Genomic DNA, 18279 nt, shown 5'->3' on the forward strand with positions numbered 1-18279 from the left:
ATCAGATCAAGCATCATCTCCATGATGATTTTTCGATCGGAAGTAATTTGAGAATTAACCATCAATGATATATGTCTCAAATTTTCAACTCTTGAGAATATGTATCATCTTATTAATTCTCTAGATGATTCATGGAACATATACTACATGAATGAAATTAATTGTCCTAATCAATTAGATCAAGTATAAAATTATGTCCTAGAAAGGATTAATGTGTCAACCTGATTGGCTTCTAGGGTATACATCTAACAATCTCTCATTTGCATTAAAATCAATCTGCCACAAACCTAAGCCCCATCTTCTCTATGATGTGTTTTGGTCTTGGCTGGCTAAATCATTTAGTCAGTGGGCCCATCATGATTCCATGGGGTCTACTCTGATCCTTGAAGTCTTACTTCTCGGAATAATCGTGAATCATCACTCTTATGTGCTAAGAGCTCTGGTGAGACTTTGGCTTCTTAGCTAGAGCTATGGTGCCATCGTTGTCTGAGAACAGTGTTGTCTCATCTCATAACATTACACCTAGTTTTACAACATATTAGAGTATTCTCTTAGCTACATCATAAGCAGTGACATACTCAGCTTTTAAAATCTGTAATGATCGATTATTTAGAACTCTTTCAATTTACCGAATCATATTGCATAAAAAAATACATCTTGATGTAGATTCTCTACCATCAATATTGGACTTAAAGTCTGAATTGTGAATCCTTTTATCCTCAATATTTCTTCTCCTCCCAAAGATTATGAACATCTTAAGTGCTTCTCAAGTATTCAGAAATAATTTTCACAGCTATCCAATACTCTCAGTCTGGATTTAATCGATATCTGCTCGTGATACTCACAGCAAGGACTATATCAGGTTGTATGTATAGCAAGACATACATGATGCTCCCTTTAATTGAAGCATAAGAGATCTAGCTCATGTATTGAATCTCTTCAAATGTGTCAGAACACATCGTCTTGAAGAGATCAGTCTCATGCCTAAAGGATAGAAATCCTTTGAGGAGTTATCCACGCCGAACTCTTTCAACACCTCTTCTATGCACATTTTCTGTGAAAGATTTAGCATCCCCTTTTGGTTTATCTTATAGATCTAGATCTATCTCATAAGTTTTTATTGGATGTTTCTCGAGGTCTTTTATGGAGAATTTGTTTAGACAACCAAATTTTAAACCAATGACAGCATAAGAATAAATTTTCTAATCAGGAGGATGTCATCCATGTACAATACGAGGATCGTGATAATACTCTCACTAATCTTCTTATAAATATATGTTTTCCTCGAAGAACATTTGATCACATTAAAAGCATGTTCCTTATCTCCTTCTAAAAACATTTCCTCCATGTCCTCTGTCAAAATACCTAAGCATCTTTGAGTAGGATTGGAGATTATAAGATAAAGGAGGGACTGCATGTATTGGCTCAACATGAATAGGTTCTATGACTCGTTGCTCTTAAGAGGCTTTCTCTTTGAGCTATGTTTTCCTCCTATTTCATCTTGGACAAATTATTTTTTCAAGAACATAGCATGTTAGGTCACAATCATATTGTGATCCTTAGGAAGAAATATAGTATTCTTAAAACTCTTTAGGATATCTTGAAATGAGTCTCATCGATCTAATTCTAACTTGGTCCACATGTCAACACTTGACATGAGTCGAACATCCTAAACATGCCACATCTCATATGGCGTGATAGGAAGAACTTAGAGAAAACTCTATTCATTAAGTTAAGCTTATTCCTAAAGAAAATAAGTGATGATTAGTGAAGTTCATCATGGATCGGACTATATCAAACAGAGTCCAATTTCTCCTCACCAACACCCCATCAAGTTGAGGTGCACCACGTAGAGTCTATTATGAGACTATGCCGTTTTCTTGAGATAGGTTAGAAACTTCCACTAAGGTATACACCTCTTCAATCTCATCGAAGAACTTTAAGAATTTTTCAATTAATTTCTTTACTTCATATCCAAATTTTTGAACTTTTCAAAATTTTCAGATTTGTGTCTCACACATATACCCATACTGTGAACAATCATCAATATAAATATTGTAGTAAAGAGAATCACCCCTTATTCAGCTCATCAAATAGATTGCATACATCAGAATGTATCAGGACAAGTATATTAGTGGTCCTCATCTTATGTCTCACGATGGGTGGTTTGACCATCTATCCTTGAAGGTAGAATCCATAAATCGAAAATGACTCAAGAGTCAATGAGCTTAGGAGCTCACATTTTTCAAATTTATTTACTCCGTCCTCTCCAATATGGTCAAGCCTGAGATATCACATATATTTCGGATTTATCTCATATATGGATCTCTCAGATCCTACAGCACTCACTATCTTCTCATACCTTCTGAAGGTATGTCCTTTATCCTTTCCTCTAAATTCTCCAAGTGTACAGGAACCCTTCTCCTTGAACTTTTCAAGGTCCTATTGGTAGTCACCAACTCAACCAAGATGCAATCAAATTTACTCGTGGTAGTTTGCTATAAACTTTCATATGGATTGATAAGGGATTGCAGGATCAAATTCATTTGTAATTCCTTATGTTTGAACATATTGAGCTTCTCAAGTTCATCTAAGTCCTTAATCATTGTCAAACAATGATGATGAACTGATAGCTTTTTGGTCAATATTAGACTATTTGATGACTCAAGGATATCCTGGTTAGCTCAATTTTTCGGAACTTAAAATCACTTTAGGTTCCTGAGCCAGTCTTTATAACTTGATCGGTTAAGTCAATTGGTTCTAAGTTTGTGAGGATTGAAAGCCGATTTTAATTTTATCAGAAAGTAGAGATTCTAATTAAATATTTGTATTTGATTTTATATTTATTTTAGAGATTTAAACAAATATGCTTCCATTAATTTTTTAGATCCCAATGCTCCTGAGGTTGGAAAGCAGAAATTCCTTCGTGAGTTAGGGTTCCTAATAGGTACTGCGGTCCCACCGATTGGCACACCACCTCACCTGACAGATCTTAGTGAATGTGTCAATCAATGAGTGGACAACTCTTGTCCAATGCTTCTTAAGTAAATTATAGTAGACTTGATTTCTAAGTCCTGAGACCTCACTTGATAGATCTTGGTCTCGTTCCTTAGTTAAGTCAGACTTATTATTGAGCGCGAGTGAAGCCATCATTGGACCCTCACATGACAGATCTTTGGCCCAACCCTATCTACACCCTGCATATATAGTGGTTGCTTCTCTCCTGATGTAACTGAACCACTGTATCCAATCGAGAACAATCAACATCGGAGAGGGCACAACACTCTATAATGGTGGAAGACCCCTCGACTTAATATTATTAAGAAGGTTTTAATTGAGGTCTTTTTAATCCTTTAATTGCTAATTTACATCTCATGTAAATCTATAATTACAATGGATCTAATCTTAATTAATCATAACTGTTATTACTAACCCTAAGGGCATGGACGATCTCGAATCACCAATCAACCACATTAAGACTAATCAACCAAATTGACTAGGTAAGTATAAGATCGATGAAGGTCTCCCTGTTGTTTTCTTTAGACACCAAGAAATTGGTCAGATCAGCGAATGGAACCAATTAAATAATCACCTCTCTTTAAATCACTTTTCTGAGACACCAATAGGTCAATCAATTTCGAATAGGTTAGCTTGTGTAACTCAGACTCGAGCCACTGAGCTAAATCAGATCTTTAAGTTAATCGATTCAACATGAGGTTGTTAATTGATGTGATCAATCTATAACTATTGAGTTGATCTTGAACACTCTTGATCTAATTTTAATCAACTCTTGATTAGGTTGGGTTAACCGCTCATCTCGGTTGAATCCTACCATGTACAAATTGATTATTCAAAAGTAATCGAATTATTAGACTTAATTGAACTATCCAAATCTAAACCCTCATGGTTTATGCTTAAGATTAATATCTTAAATTTTTAATTTTAGATCCTTAATTAGATGTATTAAAAACATGAGGTAGTTTAGATGTCGAAACTACTTTCATATCTAAACATTTAATTATGTATCCCATACATGAATCTAGGATTTTAAATTAAAGGGTTTCATCTCATATCATTTTAGGACAATCATTCAGCATAATCTCCATTATGTAAGGACAATCTTATATCTCAGGATGATTTTGGTTAATCCAACCAATTTAGATCCAATCTAAAATAGGTTTAATCATTTATACATCTCATATATATTTAGATCTCATAACATGCATCTTATGCAATGTCAAATCAGATTATGTATCTCATACATAACTACATCTACACATATCATATGTGTATATCACTTATACATCTCATGTATAAATAAATCTAATACATCACATGTATTTATATTAGATCTAATCTAATTTACTAAATTTAATTTTCAGATCTAAAGATTTAATTTTCAGATCTACACATATCACATATGCATATCACTTATACGACTCATGTATAAATAAAATATAATACATCTTATGTATATTTAAATTAGATCAAATCTAATTTATTAAATCTAAAGATCTGATTTTCAGATCTTAATAACATGCATGTGAAATAAAATTATGGCTCTGATACCACTTGTAGGAAGTCCAACTTTTGAGATATGCATGCAAAGATCAAAACATGCAAATTTTTAATTTTTAAAAAATAAAAATACAGTAAAAATTAAAACTGATCTAGATTTAAAATTATTTTAAATCTAATATGTATAAAAATTATAGATCTAATATATACATGTCAAGAACGTTCACATGCTGAAATTAAGATGCTGAAAATAAAAATCATATTTAGACCTTTATCTTTGTGCAGGTAGATCTTCACGATGATCTAATGGTTCGTGGTAATTTGGTGAGATTTCTGTAGAGCCGTATACGCGTTCGGTCTCTACGAGTATCTACCGAAGCTGATCTGATCAGGAGGATTCGATCTCATCGGAGTGCTAGCTCTCTTATAGAGATCGCTTCTTGGATTGTCGAATCGGATAGATCTTTTGATTCTCTTCTCAAGATAATCAAATAGATCTATAAGAGGACTATGAAATCAGATCAAATCTGATTTTTTTTTCTTCTCAAGAGAAATTCAAAGATTTACTGAGGAAGACGAGATCTAATCTCTTTCTTGTTCCTTTCTTGTCCAACCCTTGGACTAGATCTAGAAAAGGTAGAGGAGAATTTTTTATCCATCTCATGGACCAAGAGGAAGAGAATAAAAATCAAATCAAATCAGATTTAGTCATGTCCAACTCTTGGACATGTTTTTGGAAGAAAGGAAGAAAGACATCCAACTTTTGGACAAAAAGAGAGAGAGAGAGAGGTTACCTTTAACAACCAACAACTTGATTGTAAGAATTAAAGGATATGAAGAAGTGCCCACCCTTTTCCACGTTGATAAGTCTTACGCCACAACACCTTGGGCATCCCTTTTACTTCTCCATGCCAACCTCCTTGTATGGGGCGACCAAAAAATCAGATCTCATTTATTTGTATGCCACCACATCTAATCCCATCTATTTAAACTCAAAAGGGCTAGGGTTTGTTAGGAGATATAGATAGAGTAGGACTCCTCTTAGTTGCCGCCCTTCCCTCTTGTGTGCCCACTTATTTTTCCACGCCAACACTTTTTCTACGTGAAACCTATTCCATGGTAAAGACATGGAGCGTGAAAGCCCTTAGGGCGTTGGGGTTTCTCTTGGACAAAGATCTAATCCTTGTCCAAGTTCAAATTGAATTGGGTTTCCAATTACGTTTGGGTTTCATCATAAGTCAAACACTTATTAAATCTAATCCTAATTAGATTTATGAAATCCAATCTAAGTCTAACTCAAAGTAAATCTAATCAAATTAAATCTAATTTAATTTGGCTAGGATCCAATCCAAATCGACTCTGATTTTCTAGCTTAATTTCAATCCAGTTCAAATCCAATTCTAGTTTGAATCAAACCCAATTAAAAATTAAGTCAAAATCTTATTTGGACTAGAAAATCCAAATTAAACCAAATCTAATCAGATTAGATCTGATTTAATTCAACGCATATTTGATCAAATCAAATAATTAGCAATATTTGCAATTTAGTCATCTTATAACTTACTACTTTTAGTAAGTCCTCAATGTAACTTTTATATTTGGGTCCAATCATCAATCAAATTTATAATTAAGATCACTTGTGGTTTATGATTCGAAATTACAATTCGATAGTTCGATGAGTCAGAATCTCTTTTATGTGTGACTCCATATATTTTATTGTCTAATAATGAGATATTTTGATCTCTATGAAAATATCATTGAAATATCTTTCAATGGATTGGAATGATTCCAACTCATCAATCGAAAATTATTGATCATCAAAATAATTCTCGTTGGTCCCACAATCTATCAGTGATGCCTAGCAACATGTAGTGACAATCCAATAGAGCAGAAGGATGAACCTCTAGGTGTAATTACTATATGACTTGGTTTCTCTATCGTGAGTAACGACAAGATGGAGGTCATAGAAAATTTATCAAATCCCATCGTTTGTCATAGGTAAGATTTATTCGACTTGAGTTCATTTGTGAATCTCGATAAATTTTTTTTATTATTCGCACTGTCTTAGTCAAGATCTTTCGAACTCAATAAATCATATAGGACTTTTTTTTCTACTAAGATCGATAGATCTCATTTTCATGGACATCTTATTCCTATAATAAATCTACTGCAGACAACATACATCTCAGGGTTTCGTATGGCTAGAAGATCGAGTTATGGTGCAGTCAAACTACAGCAACCTCATTGTGAACAGTCGAGGTCCCGTAAGTCTAAGAATCAGTCACATAATAACAGCATCGAGAATGTCACTTACAAGTGAGTAGATATTCAAATGATTTCTCGTATTGGTCACGCTCAGTATTGTTATTTTCTAACAATCATCTGCACTCTCGCTATAGTGTCTCCATACTGTAGATTCAAGACTCGTTTACTCTAAGGAAAGCGATCCTTACACCAATTTTACTGGATCAATAATCGTTTCCGTGATGATCCTTCGATTGGGAGCAATTAAAAATTAACCATCAATGACACATGTCTTAAATTTTCAACTCTTGAGAATATGTGCCATCATCTTATTAATTCTTTGGACGATTCATGGACGCATATGCTGCATGAATGGAATTAATTGCCCTAATCAATTAGGTGAAGTACAAAAATTATGTCCTAAAAAGAATTAATGTGTCGGTCTGATTGGCTTTTAAGACATATATCTAACAAGTTCATCATAAGTGTGCATATTCTTTTGAACTCTTATGTTATGATGGAGTTCTTAGAACTATAATATAATCGATAAAGAAGGATTTATTGAATAGTTCTTAAACTTATTCGTGACCAAATGATATGTTATTAACGAGGACAATAACGTTTATCGAGTATAGGTCGTGTGCCATATAGGTTGATTGTTTTCTTAACCAAGGAGTATGAAGACACTGGTATAGCATACAGGTGAGATATAGGAGTACATCGTCACTAAATAGTGACTCATCTGCGGAGTGCTTTGCTGTCAAGGACAACTCGCGAAGGATATGGGCATAAATATCCCTTCGATTTGAGATCACTACGGTGATTTGCAAGCAACTCACCATACTTTGGTGTTAGACTATCTGTATTTTTAATACAGTAATGGAAGGCTACTGGGTACAGTCAAGTACTTGTGAAGTCGGGATATGAGTCAAGATGGGATTGACCCCTTTAGTTTACAGGAGTTAATGCATCACTGTATCTCAATCTAGTAACATCTTGGACAGGATAATCCTTGTGATATGTCACAGAATTTAAAAAAGATTAAAATATAATGTGGATGACTATTCTAGGATTGACAGTAAAATCTTAGGTCACCTTGAGCATTAGAGTCAAAGGAATAAATTATGTGGTAATCATATGTCGAGGTTCTTGAATATTGCTTTGCAATTATTCGATCTATCCGGACATCGGGTATCATTGCTAGATAGTCACTTCGATTAGTATAGGAAGTGATTTTTATACTATCGGTTTAGTGTTCGAATCAATGGAGTCACGCACAAAGTCAAATGATGTAGAAAAGAATTGATCGGATATTTATATATTTAATTTAGAAATATGAGACTTGATTGAACATATAGATTTACTTAATTGAAAATTAAGTTATAGGTCATATGGAATTAAACATTAATCATATGCAGCTAGTACTGCACATGAGGCACAGGTTTGATTTTGGAGATGAATTTGATTAAATATATGATTCGAGAAATTATAAGAGTTTGGATTCAAGTCCTAATTATTTTAGATCAGATCTAATTTAATTGGACTTGATTTTATTGAGGCTAAATTGGGTTAAATATCTAAGTTGGATTTGGACCCAAATCCTAATTAGATTAGGATTAGCAGTCTTTTTGAATTTGATTTGATTTGGATTCGAATTGAATTCGAATTGAATCCAAATCTGAACCAAATTGGATTCGGTGCACTTAGCTATGTTTTTTATGCATTCTCTCATCCATATGGCCGACCAAGATGGAGGAGAGGGCGCTGGAAACAGCCCCCTCTCCTTGGGCATGCGACATGGTGAAGGAAGGTGCAAGTTGGTGTCTCTCCTATTTCCATTAGAAAACTTTATGATTTAGGAATTTTGGATTTGATTCAAACTTGAAGAGTTCTATTCCTAATCCACGAAGGTATTTGATTTGATCTAGAACCTCTTGTTTATTTGAGGACGGGTGTGGAGATGAGAGAAAGCAATCCAGCAATCATCAAGGAGTCTCTTTTTCCTTAGGCATCCCCTCTCTATGGGCGTGTCTTCCCTTGGGCGTCCTCTCCCTCTCTCTTGGGTGGCGTGTGGAGTTCTCCAAGATTTAGAGATCAGATCTCAAGGCCTCCTCTCCTCTCCTTCTGAAGAAGAGCTTCATCCCTCTCTTCTACGTTGGTTGGTATACGAGTGAAGTAGAGAGTCTGGACATCTAGATCTTGCGAAGCAACAACCTTTAGGAATTCTTCAAATCAAGGTGAGATTTCATAAACATTATGAAAATTTTAATTGCTAATCTATTCAATTTTTCTCCTGGCATCCGATGCGATCAGACAATTTTTCCTTCAAGTGGTATCAGATTCAGGCTGTATGTCATGACCGCATAGTCTAATTTTTAGATTTTTTAGATTTTTTTTTGATTTGATTTTGAACCAGAATTTTTGATATGACTAGACCTTGTTTTGATTTGATATTCTCTGTATTTTTCTGATTTAGTTTTGACCAGATTAACGGATCGAAATCAGCCTCTGAAATGATATGTTAAAAATCTATTTTAGCAAAATTTTCTGTGTAGATTTTTATTCTGATTTAAAATCTAATTATGCATGGACTTAAATTTGTTTTGGCAGTTTTTCTGGATGTATTTCAATTAGAGAATTGATGTTTGAAACAGGCTCAGATCTGAATCTGTTTGACAGAGTTTCAAATCTGATTTGAGCAAAGTATCTATATATATTTGATCATATCTCAAATCAGAATTTTTCTATGCAATCATACATATATTTTGAATAGATTTTTTTGTTTTTTCAGATCTGAAATTAATGATTCATGTGATGATATGATTAAGGCTCATTTAATGTTGTAGTAATGATCTAATTAGATTAGATAAAAATTCTGTATGTTATCATGTTATGAATATGATATGAACCAAAATTTTTCTTTACATATGTGATATGTAGTGTTGAATTATTCTTAGTAGCTAAGTACTCGAAATTGAGTTGATTACCATGGCCAGCCAGTCATAAGAAGTAGGGATTAAATTTTCTTTCTTGCCCAATCAATGGGTTCTTTTATGACGTGTATAGGTGCCGATGTGATTATATCTCTTGTAGAAGAAAGACGAAAAGAAATCTTAGAATTGTTCAAATCATAAATAAGTTTAGATTAGATTTAAAAATTTTATGTTTTATTTTTTTACTGTTTTATGCAAAATATTCAAATCTGAAAATTAGTTTCATAATTTGAAATTAATGACATATGATGTAACATTTTGCATGAAAATTTTTGTAAAATAGTTTTACAAGTTGAAATTGTTTCAATACAGAATTTTATATACTAAATTATGAATTAAGATATGATTATTAAAAGATCTAGATTTAAGAATTGAAGATTTTAAAGACATCTCATAAACCAAGGGGCTATCTGTTAGCTTGAATCAGGACATCTAACTGGGTTAGATCTAGGGTTAGTAACAAATATGGATCAAATAGAGAAATTGATTAAATCTAATTAATAGTTGAATTAGATTAGGTCAAGATTTTTTAAGATCAACTTCAATAGTTGTAGTTTGATCAAGTCCATATTTTTGACCATACCAAATGGATATGATTATAGCTCAATGGTCGAGTCCGAGTTTTTTGACTGACCAAATCGAAACTAATCAATCAATTGATGTCTTAGGTAAGTTTGACAGTTCGATTGGTGATTTTTAATTAGGAGCGTGGTTACTTGGCCTATATGGTATTTAAGGCAAGCATTGGCTATCCTTTTATTGATCTCATTTATCTGGTCAATTTGGTAGATTATATTAAGATTAGATCACTAAATGATTCGAGTTGGCCCATGTCATTAAGGTTAATCAGTGTGACTGATTCAGGTGTTCTTAAGTCAGTTTGGTTCTAGTCCTCTTTGATGACTTGGTGAAGTCAGTGGGAGAATCATTGAAATGCTGGTTAATCTCTTCTCTTTATTCGTAAATTAATTAATTAAATTTTTTAAATTATTAGATCCTTAAAGTGACATAGTTATAGGGATAAGTAGTTCATAGCCTTCCATTAAGGTGCATGATAATGGATTTAATATTCTAAATAAGCACTGGAGGCGCAAATGCCTGATGTTTATTGGGTATTGAAATTATCATTCATCATATGATGATCTTATTGTATTTTTCAAATCAATGGTCAGGTTGGTCGAGCAAAGTTGGGTCTGGGCATTTGTTTGTTAGATGCACTGGGTATAGTCATGTTAATGGTTGGACTTAATCAGGATTTTTAGTGGAGGCACAAATGCCTACTGCAGAGATGCCTGGGGCAAAACATTACTAAAACTTGTTTGGAGAAACAATTGGTTAAGAATCTACCCATACATGCACAGGGGTTGATCGAGCAAATTCGCGCTCGTGTGTAGTCTATGTGGATTCTAGTATCTACTAAAAAATTAATGTAATTCCTTGAATTGAAGGTAGAGGCTATCAATTCATATAAAATAGTGGGAGAATCTTTAGGCTAAAGTCCAAACCTTTAGGATTAAATAATTCATATACTAATGGATCTTGTATTTTTTTTCAGAAATGGCTAATACTTTATTGTCCCGTTTGCTATTGGACAGCGACAAGCTCACTGTACCAAATTTTGATAGTTGGTATCGAAAGCTCAAGATTGTCTTGGAACACGAGAGGATCTTGTATGTACTTACAGATCCGGCATTTGAGGAGCTCGTCCCGAATGCTCGTGGTGCAGTCAGAAACACTTATCGAAAGTGGCTCAATAATCGAGTCACTGTACGTTGTATTATGAGGACAGTTATGAATGATGAGTTCAGCCGAAAATTTGAGGATGCTCAGTTGGAGGAAATCTTTCAAATGTTGAACGAATCTTTTGGCACTCCTGATGATGTTAAGAGGTACAAAACATCTTATGCTGTCTTCAACGCATAGATGAGGGAAGGGGCATCGGTCACTGATCATGTATTGCACATGATCGAGCAGATCAGACGTCTGAGCAAACTCGGATTTCTCTTGCATGAGCAGCTAGAGAAAGATGCGATCTTGAATTCTTTGCCCAAGTTCTATCTATTTTTTCTTAGTCATTATAGAATGACTAAATCTGTAGTAAACTATCATGGTTTACTAGGATTACTGCAGACCTTTGAGAAGGATAACCAGCTTCAAAAGGAGCCGATGAATATAATGGGTGGTTCTTCTTCTGGGCGTCGTCCCTTTAAGAAAGGAAAGAAGAAGAACAAGAAGAAGGTGCAGCGTGCTGGGGCTCCAAAGCCCAGTTAGAGCAAGAAGTCAAAGGTTAACAAGAGCCAGGCAGAGTGCTTCTTTTGCAAGAAGTTGGGGCATTGGAAGAGAAATTGTTCTCAATATACAGCCTTTCTCAACAGGCCGAACAAGAGAAAGCAACAATTTGTTACTGGACAAGATATTTATATGATAACTTCTTGTAATTTCTCTATGTGATATTACTACCTGGTATTATTGGATATCGAAAGTCCAATTAATATTTGCAATTTGTTGTAGGGACTTCAGGTCAGTAGAAAATTCAGAGATGGTGAACGATTTCTGAATATTGGAGATGGAAACCTTATTTTAGTTCTAGCTCTGGGAACTATTCAGCTTGTTTTTGAGTCTAGGGTTGTCATGTTAGATAATTGTCATTATTGTCCTTCATTTTTTATGAATGTCATCTCTATAGGCCTTTTGATCAAAGTTGGTTTCAACTTTTTAATAAAGGATAAATTTTGTGATATCATTTTGAATGGTACTACAATATTGCGTGGATAATTAAAACATGGTATATACCTACTATCACAGCCTATTAGTATAATATACATTTTAATAAACGCCCTAAAGTAGATAATGTCGACGATGCTTATCTTTGGTATTGTCGGCTAGGTCATGTGAACAAAAATAGGATAGACAGATTAACTAAAGAGAGAATCCTCGACATTGGGGATTGTGAATCGTTATTGACCGGTGAATCTTGTGTTCTTATAAGATAACAAAGTCATATTTTTAAAGAAAAAGATGAGCGAGCCACTGATGTTCTAAATCTAGTACATAGTGATGTATGTGGACTCATGAGCACAAGTGTCAGAGGTGGGTATAATTACTTCATTACTCTTACTGACGATCTATCTAGGTATGAGTATGTTTATCTTATAAAGCATAAATCTGAATCATTTGAAGTGTTCAAACGATTCTGTGATGAATTAGAAAAATAAACTAAGAAGAGTATTAAAACTCTTCGATCAGGTCGAGGAGGTGAATATCTTTTCAATGAGTTTCTGACATATCTAGAAAAGAATGAGATTCTTTCACAATGGACTTCTCCGGAGACGCCGCAATATAATAGAGTGTCAGAAAGGAAAAATCGAATACTATCAGATATAGTTCGATTCATGATGGGCTTTGTGACTCTGTCAATTTCTTTTTGGAGATACGCTTTAGAAACTGCATGCTATATACTGAACAGGATTTCAAGCAAGTCTGTAAATAAAATTTTATATGAGATATGGACAAGACGTAAGCTAGTATTCTTACATTTTAGAGTTTGGAGATGTCCAGCTTATGTCAAATATTTAAAGACAGATAAGCTTGGATCCAGGTCTGACAAATATTTATTTGTAGGATATCCAAAGGAAACAAAAAGATACTATTTCTACCTTGCTGAAAAACAAAATCTGTTCGTCAGTAATAGAGTAGTTTTTTTGGAAAGAGAGTTTCTTAGAGAAGGAACTAATGCCACTAAGATTGAACTTGGTGACGTTCGTAAGGTAAAAAATCAGACACCTTTGAATAGGAATATAGTACCAGATTTGATTGAAGAATCAAATCCAAAGTCTGTCATAGATGCGCCATTAAGGAGATCTGGTAGAGTACTGCATCAACCGGACAGATACTATAGTTTTTTGATCCGGAATAATGATCCTGTCGAACTAGATGAGAATGATGGGGATCTGATCACCTATATGGATGCCATGTAGAGGTCCAATTTTGAAAAATGACTAAAAGCCATGAAATCCAAATGGAGTCCATAGAGGTCAACGGTGTATGGATACTTGTTGATCCATCCGAAGGGATTAAATCCATTGGGTGTAAATGAATCTTCAAAAAAAAAAAAGGAGCAGACTGAAAGGTAGAGACCTATAAAGTCCGTCTAGTTGTCAAGGGATATCATCAATGTTATGGTAGACTATGATGAGACGTTCTCTCCTATGGTAATGTTTAAGTCTATTCGGATTATGCTCGCTGTAGTGGCACACCTGGATTATGAGATTTGACAAATGGATGTCAAAGTTGCTTTCCTTAATGGAGAGTTGGAAGAGGAGGTGTATATGATACAACCTGAAGGGTTCACATCCACAGACGAATCTAAAGTGTGTAAGCTTCTCGGAGTTGGAACATGCATTTTGATAAGACGATCAAAACGTATAGCTTCGTTAAGAATGGAGATGAGCCCTGCATCTATAAATGGGCTAATGGTTCTGTAGTCATCTTCCTTGTATTGTATGTAGATGACATACTCTTAATAGGAAATGACATCCCTGCATTATAGAATGTGAAACTCTGGTTGTCATCACAGTTCTCCATGAAGGATTTGGAAGAAGCTTCTTACATTCTAGAGATGAAGATCTATAGAGATAGATCTAAAAGAATACTCGGACTATCTTAATCTACGTACATCTATACCATGTTGAAACAGTTCAGTACGAAAAATTTTAAGAAGGGCTATCTACCGATAGGTCAAGGAATTACTCTCTCAAAAAAGGATTGTCCAACAACTCCTCAAGAGAGAGAGCATATGAGTAGAATCCAATACGCCTCGACAGTGGGATCTATCATGTACGTTATGATATGTACGAGACTGGTGTGGCCTACTCATTAGTAGTAGTGAGTAGGTATCAGTCTAATCCGAATGAGAACCATTGGAAAGTTGTGAAGACAATCTTTAAGTATTTGAGAAATACTAAGGATTAATAGTTAATTTATGGAGAAACAGATTTTAAACTTGTGGGATATACTGATCTCAGTTTTCAGTTTGTTCATGATGACAGCAAAAGTGTGTCTGACTGTATTTTCACTTTATATGATGGAGCGATCTGCTGGAAGAGTTTCAAGTAGCATACAGTAGTTGATTCGATATGCAAAGCGGAATATATTGCGGCATCCAATGCTGCAAAGGAAGTTGTTTGGTTGAGGAAGTTAATCTGCAAATTTGGAGTGGTTCTCTCAATTGAAGGTCAAGTTCTACGATATTGTGATAGCACTGGTGCCATCGCTCAAGCTAAGAAAGCCAAGTCCCATCAAAGAACCAAACACATTCTGCATTGTTATGGTTTGGTTCGTGAGATTAACGATCGAGATGATGTTGAGCTGTTGAAGATTGATGGAAAGAAAAATTTGACTGACCCCTTCACTAAAGCTCTCGGGACCAAGGAGTTCGATGACCACAAGCAGAAGATAGGTATTAGAAACAGTCCTGATTGGCTTTAGTCTTAGTAGAAGTTGTTGAAAAATGTGTCATAAAGTCAATTGTCTATTTATAGACAATTAAGCTCTTTGTAATTTATATATAAATTATTAATAAATAAAAAATATTTTTTAGCAAGTTTATTATAAGTGTGCATCTTCTTTTGAATTTTTATGTGGTGATGAAGTCCTTAGAACTATAATATAATCGATAAAGGAGGATTTATCGAATATTTTTTAAATTTGTTCGCGGCTAAATGATACGTTATTAATAAGGATAATAACGTTTATCGAATATAGGTTGTTGTGTGCCATATGGATTCGTTGTCCTCTTAACCAACGAGTATGGAGATACTGGTATGGCATATAGGTGAGATGTAAGAGTACATCGTCATTGAACAGTGACTCACCTGCAGAGTGCTCTGTTGTCAAGGGCAGCTCGCGAAGGATATAGATATAAGTGTTCTTCCAATTTGAGATCACCACGTTGACTTGCAAACAACTCACTGTGCTTTGGTGCCAGACTATCTATATTTCTAATACAGTGATGGAAGGCTATTGGGTACAGTCAAGTACTTGTGAAGTCGGTGTATGAGTCAAGATGGGATTAACCTCTCCAGTTTACAGGAGTTAATGCATCACTGTATCTTAATCTAGTAAAATCTTGGTCAGGATAATTTTTATAGTGTGTCGCAGGATTGGTGTCCTCACTACCATTATTGCTGTCGCCACCACTTCGGCCATTATCATCAAATTTTTGTTTTTAAAAATCAATTTATATTTATATTTAAAAAAATCAGGATAACAAAATATTTATTTTTTATTTTTGAAAATAAGAAAAATAAAAATGATGTCAAGTGGGATCTTAATTTCATAATCCAAATTCTGACATCAGTGAGTTGAGATTAATTCCACAATTATTCATGTCAATCTTGTATTGCTCCCCTGCATCTACAATAATTTTTTTAAAAAAAGTGGATATAGAAAAATACGATATTCCTGTATTTCACCATTTGTTTTTGCTTGTGTATACAAGACCATCTAATAACCTCCAGCTTGTTAGCCAGCCAGAAATAAATATGTTATTTTTATCATCATCGCCTTTCCCAAATTGCACCTGGCATTGAGATTTTATGCCATCTTATTGTGAGCATGCCTGTGACCCTGAGCAGTAAGCAGTCGATGATTTAATAAACACCAACTAATTCTGTGCTGCTTTTGTTCCGTCGAAATCAAACATTGCATTTATTTATTTTCATTATTTCTGGTGTACTTTTGTATTCCCTTTTTAATCATAGAGCTTTTCTTCCTAACCAAGTGAGTGGTATGCTACCATCTGTTTACCTGATTCAGTGGGTTCCCCCTTTTTCAATGTATCAGTAGGATATTAAATTATTCCTCATGAATTGCAGAATAACTAAACATCACTGTGTGCGTCGAAACTTTTTTCCATGTTTGACATTTTGTGACGCATGTAGCATCGTTCCCTTGCAAGTTGTTCAGTTCTGGTGTTCTAAAGTCATGAATCATGCAAGGCTGCTTTCTTCCTTAATTGGTACTTTAATTCTTTTTTCCTTTTTCTACAGAAAGGGGAGCTCCCTTCTGGTAGAACTGTTAGCAGCTCAAGCACGGCATTGCCTTTCCGAGACATGGAAATTGAGAAGGAGCTTAATGAGTTAAGAAGACAGGCCAAGGGGTCCTAGTGTTCTTTTTTCTTTGTCTGGGAAGCCTAGCGTTATTGCTCTTTAATTAATCAAACTCATCATCAAGGAACCCGTCTTTGCTCCACTGAAGTTGGGAAGTGGAAGATCTCAATATCTCTGGGTTACCAGAATTGTGGATAACTTCGTTTTCTGTTTCCATAATTAAATGATGTATACGTGGAACATATTTATGTACATTATTCTATGTTTGACATTCTGTATTCCCTCATTCGGTGGTATTGTAGATATTCTAGTATGTAATATGTAGTTAATACATTTGTTTGTTCTAAGTGCTATATAGTATCTGTTTATGTTTCGCGAGTTCGTGTTTAGCAGATCCATTGGTGCTAGCTACGTGGGAGCTGCCGCTTTTTGGGCAAGGTATTTCTTCCCACTCATGTGGCCCAGTGTGAGCTGTTGGAGGGCATTGGAAGAAGGGGTTGTAATCGACCTAAATAGCTGAAGGTTTGAGCATAATTTGATTCAAAATGCTTAGATTTGAAATTAATCAAATTCGAATTGATAAAAAAATAACAATACTCAATATCGATTCGATTCGAATATCAATCGAGCTATACTTATTTGAGCTTTGATCATAATTAAAAGATATAGTTAAAATAAAACATAAAAAGCAAAAAATAGTTTATGTATTATATGTTTATTTGAGTCGAATATTTTGTTTTGATTTAAATAATTGTTAAAACTATTCGTACTCAATTTCGGTTTGATGGTGGTTGAGTTTTTGCACGTTTAACTGGAAGCCTTCATGAACCTTTCCTACGTATGAACCAGACCTACAAATTAACAATGGCACAAATTAGGTCCAGATGAGCATGAGTGCAGCAGCAGTCAGGTACAACAGGAGAGGAGACCAACAACCTATTCCCAAAAAAAAGCATTTGCTGTGGCGGTGAGAACTGGCAAGATCTGCCGTCCTATGAGGAATCATATCTGTTGCGGTCAATTTCTTCATCGTCTGATTGTCAGAAACAAGCACCTGCAAAAGAAAGTCCACACTGATCGGAGGCAGCTCCGGTGGGGATCCTCCGACGGTCAAGTCAGAGAGGAGACTAGGCAACAGTGAAAAGGAGACAAGGAGCTCTACGGAGAGAGAGAGAGAGAGCAAGCCTGAGCATTTTTTTTTCGGAGCCGCCCCTAGCACTGTTGCCTTCTCCGATTTATAGTAGGAGGTGGTAGGGCTCCGTCGTCGGTGATGTAGACAACTGGAGAGTTGTCAAATCGTCGGAAGTTGTCATGCCGTTGACAAAGTTGACAGGTCCTAGGAATTAATTCTCGTCCTTAGCAGGACAGCGCCCCAGGCTTCCTGATAGGGTAATGCCCCCTGGCGTCCGTGCGGC

At 35.0% G+C, this 18279-nt stretch overlaps 1 protein-coding gene across 2 annotated transcripts in view; it reads left to right on the top strand.

The window, feature by feature from the left end:
• The window catches only part of LOC105051466 (membrane-associated protein VIPP1, chloroplastic), a 32927-nt gene extending 15690 nt beyond the window's left edge, over positions 1 to 17237 (top strand). For both annotated transcript variants that reach the window (XM_073243209.1, XM_010931932.3), the window contains one exon: positions 16805 to 17237. In XM_073243209.1, the coding sequence (XP_073099310.1) occupies positions 16805 to 16921 (117 nt within the window). In that variant the 3' untranslated portion in view covers positions 16922 to 17237. The remainder of the gene's footprint in view (positions 1 to 16804) is intronic.
• Positions 17238 to 18279: the final 1042 nt, after the last annotated feature.

Source organism: Elaeis guineensis, chromosome 9 (genome assembly GCF_000442705.2).
Source record: "Elaeis guineensis isolate ETL-2024a chromosome 9, EG11, whole genome shotgun sequence".
Lineage (NCBI taxonomy): Eukaryota > Viridiplantae > Streptophyta > Magnoliopsida > Arecales > Arecaceae > Elaeis > Elaeis guineensis.